General features: G+C 56.3%; 1 protein-coding gene across 1 annotated transcript; it reads left to right on the top strand.

The window, feature by feature from the left end:
- Positions 1-3,165: 3,165 nt before the first annotated feature.
- LOC114003839 (zinc finger protein 239-like) lies at positions 3,166-5,517 on the top strand. The gene is made up of 2 exons (XM_027751196.2): positions 3,166-3,197; positions 3,800-5,517. The coding sequence occupies exons 1-2, from the start codon at positions 3,176-3,178 to the stop codon at positions 4,720-4,722; spliced, it is 945 nt and encodes a 314-aa protein (XP_027606997.2). The 5' UTR covers positions 3,166-3,175; the 3' UTR covers positions 4,723-5,517.
- The last annotated feature ends 499 nt before the right edge of the window (positions 5,518-6,016 follow it).

Genomic DNA, 6,016 nt, shown 5'->3' with positions numbered 1-6,016 from the left:
CCCCTAGTCCCCCTCCTGGCTCCCCTCAACTCCCTCCCAGGTACCCCCAAGACCCAAAAACTCCCTCTCAGTTGCCTCCAGGACCCCCCAAAGTCTGTACCAGTTGCCCCAAACATCTCCCAAGCCCCTTCTCAGTTACCCCCAGGACCCCCATCTGCGGCTCAGCTTTGGGGTCCTGCAAGATCCAAACATCCCCAACCGCCCCCCAGGGAAAAACCAAACAGACACCCCCAAGATATTTGGGCGAGCTCCCCCTCCCCGGTCACCTACGTGATGCGGGTCCGGGCTGGGGGGGCGATGCTCCTCCCCTTCCTCCTGCTCTTCCTCTTCCTCCGGTTCCTCCTCCTGTTCGTTCCGCACGGGCGAGGCGCTCTCGGGTGAGCGGCGGGGGGGACACGATGGGAAAGAGGGGAGAGGGGGAAAAGAGCGGGTGAGACCCCCAAACTGAGCAAGAAAGGGGGTGGGTCACCCCCAAAGGGAGCTGGGGGGGAGCCGGGGTTTGGGGGAACGATGGGAAAGGGGTGGGAGAGGGGAGATAAGGGGAGGTGGGACAGCGGGAAAGGGGTTCCATTGGGGCCCCTTCGTGTCCCCATCCCTTGGGCCCTGGAGAGGGGGGAGCCTGGAGAGAGGGGACCCCCGAGGCCCCTGTCCCGAGCCAGCGGTCGGGGCCGTGCTGCTCGTTCTGAATTCCCGTCAGGCTGAACAAAGACCCGCTCCCGTGTCAGGAGCTCTTGTGTTTTCTTGTCCCCAGCACTTCCAGGAGCTCCCCCCACATTCCCAAAGTTCTGCCAGGCGCTGGCTCGCAAGGCCCAGCACAGCCCCCCAATCCCCCCAGTGCCCCCCAAAGCTCGGCGCGGGGGTGAGATAGAACAGGAGAGCCGGGCTGGGCCCGGGGAAAGGCCGGGAAGGGAACAAAGAGTGGCCCCGGGGCTCGAATCCCGCGTTGGTGCTGCCGCGGGGCTGGGCCGGAGCTGGGAAACGGGGACGGGAAAGAGAGAAGAGGGAAGAAAGAGGCAGAGGAAAGAGAGAGAACAACGAAAGCGAGGGGACCCGATCCACTCCCTTTTCTCGTTCCCCTGGTGCAGCCTCTTGTGTAAACAGACTTCTGGGGCGTTTTGTTCCCTTGGGCACATCCGTCCCTTCCCCAGGGAGTGAGTCTCAAGGCGGAGCAGGGAGTTCATAGAACCAGAGAATGGGCTGAGTTGGGAGGGTCAGGATCATTGAGTGCAACTCCTGCCCCTGCACAGGACACCCCAAGAATCCCACCCTGTGCCCGAGAGCATTGTCCAAATGCTTCTTGAGCTCAGACAGGCCTGGTGCTGTGACCACTTCCCTGGGAAGCCTATTCCAGTGCTCAGTCACCCTCTGGGGGAAAAACCTTTTCCTAACATCCCACCTAAACCTCCCTGACTCAGCTCCAGCTGTAGAGTCCTGTCACTAGTCACAAGAGTGAAGAGATCAGTACCTGCCACTCCACTGACCCTCAGGAGGATGTTGAAGACCCCACTGAGGTTCTCAGTCTTCTTTTCTCCAGGCTGAACAAACAAAGTGCCCTCAGCCACTCCTCATAAGGCCTTCCCTCCCGATCCTTCCCCATCCTCATGGCCTCCTTTGGACGCTCTGTTATGGCTTCATGTCTTTTTTATATTGTGGTGCCCCAAAGTGCCCCAGAACTTGAGGTGAGGCTGCCCCAGTGCAGAGCAGGACAATCCCCTCCCTGGCTCGGCTGGCAACGCGGGGCCTGATGCCCCTCAGGACAGTGTTGGCCCTCCTGGCTGCCGGGGCACTGCTGACTCATGGCCAACTGGTCACCAACCAGGACCCCCAGGCCCCTTTCCTGCAGCTGCTCTCCAGCCTCTTGTTCCCAGTCTATACACACAGCTAGGGTTGCCTGGAGGAGGAGGAGGAGGAGCAGGTGGAGGAAGAATGCAGCAGGAGGAGGAGTAGTGGGAGGAAGAGCAGGGATAGCAGAGGAAAAAGAGCAGGAAGAGCAGGAAGGTTGCTGTTCTGCTGCTGACTGTATCCGCAGCCCCCCCACCCCCGGGAGCATCGCCCCTCCCTCCTGCATCCCAAAGGTGACTGGGGAGGGGGAGCTCACCCCAAATGTCTTGGGGGATTTCTGGGGGTTTTTTGGGGGGGACACGTTTGGATCTTTGAAGACTCCAAAATGAGCTGCAAATGCCCCTCAGGGGGATATTGGGGTTCCCGTTAGGTGTTTTTTGAGGGTCCCCAAAAAACTGCCGGCAGAGTCCCAGCAGTGGGCGGGAGGATGCGTGTGTCCCCCCCCCCCACCCCGCAGTGGGGGTTGGTGTTCCTGGGTCAGGCCCTTCATTGCCAGCCTGGAGCACGGAGAGGGGGGACCCCTGGGACCCTGAAATGGGGACCCTGGAGAGGGGACCCTCAGGACCCCCAGCAGTCTGGAGAGGGGACACCGCAGAAAGGGGAGACCCCTGGGACACCAAAGTAGGGATCCCAGAGAGGGGAGATCCCCAGGATTCCCAGGATCTCCAGCAGCGTGAAGAAGGAAGGACCCCAGAGAGGGGGGACCCCTGGGACTCCTTGCACCCCGTAGCAGAGAATGAGGGGAGAAGGTACCCCTGGGACCCCCAAAACCCCCAGTATCCATAAATGGGGGGAACCCGGAGAAGAACTGCCCCCAGAATCCCAAAGGGAGGAGACCAGAGAGGAAGGACCCCTGTGTTTCACAGCACCCCTTACAGCCTGGAGACAGGGAACTCCCAGAACCCCAAAGTGGAGAGACCAGAGAGGGGGAACTACTTGGGAGGGTTTTATTTCACTGAATCTTGAACTTCTGGAGTTTTTTGGGGGTGAATCTTGGTGTTTTGGAGGTTTTTTGGGCTAAATCTTGGTATTTGGGGATTTTTTTTTTTGATGACTTCATATTTTGAAGGTTTTTTGATGAGTATTGATGATTTTGAGGGGTTTTTAGCTGAATCATAACCTTTTGGGATTTTTGGGGCTGTGTCGGTGTTTTGGGGATATTTGTTGGGCTGAATCTTGGTGTTTTGTAGGTTTTTGTGGACACAAGATGCCTGGTGACTTCTAGAGATGGACTTGGGCAGGAGGAACCTCCAATTCACACCTTGTTTTTCCCCCAAAATAGGATTTCTCCTTCCCAAAGCTTGGCCAAATAGAGGAGGAGGCTGCGAGGAAGATGCCACAGGACCCCCAGGCAGGTGAGGAGGAAGTCAGTGCCCCTTTGCCCCTGTTTTGTCCTGTATCTCCCAGCCAAGCATGGCCCCCAGCTGCAGGACAACCCCGCTACCGCCACCGTCCTGCCGGGGACGGATTTGGGGGGATCTCCTTGCCCTTCTCTCTGGCAGAGTCAAATCCCCTCCCTGTCCTTCTTCCTTCCTATCCTTCCTTGCTTTCCTTGTTCCTTTTGTTTCCTTCTTCCTTTTCCTTCCTTCTCCTTTTTCCTCCCCCTCCTTCTTCCTTGTGCTTTTTCCTTGCTCTCCTTGTTCCTTCTCCTTCTTCTGCTTCCTTCTCCTTCCTTTCTCTCCTTATTCCATTTTTTTCCTGTTCCTTCCACTCCTTCTTCCTTTTGCTTGTTTCTTCTTCTCCTTGCACCTTCTTCTCCTCCTTCCTTCTCCTTCTTTTTCCTTTCTCACCTCCTTCCTCTCCTTTTTCCTCTCCTTGCTCCTTCCTCTCCTCGCTTCCTCCTCAACTTGTTCCTTCCTCTCCCTCATTCCGTCTTCTTGTTCCCTTTTCTTCTTCTTCCTTCTCCTTGTTCCTTCCTCTCCTCTGTTCCTCCCTCTCCTTGTCCTTCCTCCCCCAGACAACAACTTGAGGACAGACACCATGGAGGACAAATCCCCCTGGCAGAACCTCATGGAAGAGGTTGTTTTGAACAGCTCCGCTGTGCAGGAAGGCAACGGGGAGGAAAAGCCACAAACATTCCCCATGGGAAAGGGCTCCAAACCCCCTCCATGGTGCTCCGAGGAGGAAAAACCCCCCGTGTGCTGGGAAGGTGGCTGGAGCTTCAGCCAGAGCTCTGATCTGGTGGTCCATGAGCAGCTTCACAGCAGAGAGAAGCCCTTCACGTGCTTGGAATGTGGGAAGAGCTTCAGCTGGAGGTCCCACCTGATCCGCCACCAGAAGATCCACACCGGGGAACGGCCCTACACATGTGGGGAATGTGGGAAGAGCTTCAGCCAGAGCTCTGACCTGGTGGTCCACCAGCGTCTTCACACCGGGGAACGACCCTACAAGTGCTTGGAATGTGGAAAGAGCTTCAGCAAGAGCTCCAGCCTCACGTACCACCAGCGCTTCCACAGTGGGGAACGGCCCTACAAGTGCTTGGAATGTGGGAAAAGCTTCAGCCAGAGCTCCCACCTCCTCACCCACCGCCGGCTGCACACAGGGGAACGGCCCTACAAGTGCCTGGAATGTGGGAAGAGCTTCAACCGTAGCTTCAGCCTTGTCATCCACCGGCGTGTCCACACCGGGGAACGGCCCTACAAATGTCCTGAGTGTGAGAAGAGGTTCCGGACCAGCTCTGATCTCCTTCTGCATCAACGAATGCACACAAAGGAGAGGCCCTTCCACTGCACCGACTGTGGGAAGGGCTTTGTCCGCAGCTCTGACCTCATTAAGCACTGGCACATCCACACCGGAGAGAGGCCCTACAGGTGCTTGAAGTGTGGGAAGAGCTTCAACCAGAGCTCTGCCTTGACCTCACACCAAAGGACCCACCGGTAAGGGAAGCCATCCGAGTGCCCCAACTGCAGAAAAAACTTCATCTGCTGCTCCAACTCCATCACCCATCAGAGGACCCATGTTGGATGATCCACAGTGACTCACATTGGGCAGAGACCTGGTGGGTAAAGGCCTGTTGACCACTGTTTCTGGTGACCCATGTTCCTTGTAACCCACTGTGGTAGTGCTTTACCCCCCCCCAGGCCTCGCTATGATCTGAGTAATGCTCGTTAGGCCTCGGCCTTGATGAACAGTCCCTGGGCTGAGCTGCTCTTGAGCTGCTCAGAAACACTGTCTGCTCATAGGAACTGGTGCTGTGTAATGAGCTCCTGCTTTTCTTAACCAACGACCTTGGAAACTTGTTTTTCTTGCCTGAAGAACAACCCAAGTGGAATCGTATTTTTGTTCTCCAACTTTCAGCGAAAGTCCCTAACCTGAACTGGGGCCAGGATGGACAATTCCTGTGCCTTAAAGCCCCTTCTGCGTGGGCCCCATAACCAGTGGTGCTGATTGAGACCCTTTGAGCTCTCTGAGGCCGCAGCAGCTGCGGCAGCAACCTCCCTTTGCTTGGGCCTCTCAGAGCCCCCAACTACGACGGATTAGTGGGACGGGGGAGACCTCCAGGCCTTAGGCTGCTAGCCCCATTACCTGCGAGGTGAATGCCCTTCCCCCCGCCCCAGCACATGGCCGGCGACCCCACAAGGAGCCCACACAAACCACCAGGGAGGGACGGACGAAAGAGAAAGTTTATTGTGGGGAAGGGGTTTATAAAACTTTTAGGAGGGTCAAAAGGGGGCCAATCACAAGTTCAGGGGCACAGAAAAAAACAGTCAGGTAAGGGGTCAACAGCCAACAGGAAGGGGTTAACAAGGACCAATAAGAAACACCTCAGAACACTTTCCCAGGACACCTTGTATGAGAGACAAGTCCACCACAGGGGGTGTTGGGAAGAAGAAACAGTAACCTTGCAGAAAATACAAAAAGCCATTTTGAAAACATGTTTAAACCACATTAAAAACTTCTGTCTCCATAACGTTTGAGCTGTTTTCCTCTTTCTCCTCACCAGTCCATCTCTGACAGGACTTCTTCCATCCTGCATATGGCAAATCCATTGCCACACCCAACTCTCCCATTTGCTGCATTCGGAGGATCCCGACTGACAGCAGATCCGGGGCTGATCCCTCTCACTCCTTGAGGCTCAGCCGTTCTTCTGAGAATGTGCAGTGGCATCCCAAGGGAGGATTTTCCTGAATCCCAAGGGAATTGTTCCCAGGTACCTTGTCCAGACTCTTTCTGT

This window comes from Pipra filicauda, unplaced genomic scaffold, assembly GCF_003945595.2.
Source record: "Pipra filicauda isolate LSUMZ 115617 unplaced genomic scaffold, ASM394559v2 scaffold1167_size24756_pilon, whole genome shotgun sequence".
In the NCBI taxonomy this organism is placed as follows: domain Eukaryota; kingdom Metazoa; phylum Chordata; class Aves; order Passeriformes; family Pipridae; genus Pipra; species Pipra filicauda.
This window is presented reverse-complemented; position numbering and strand designations above follow the sequence as displayed.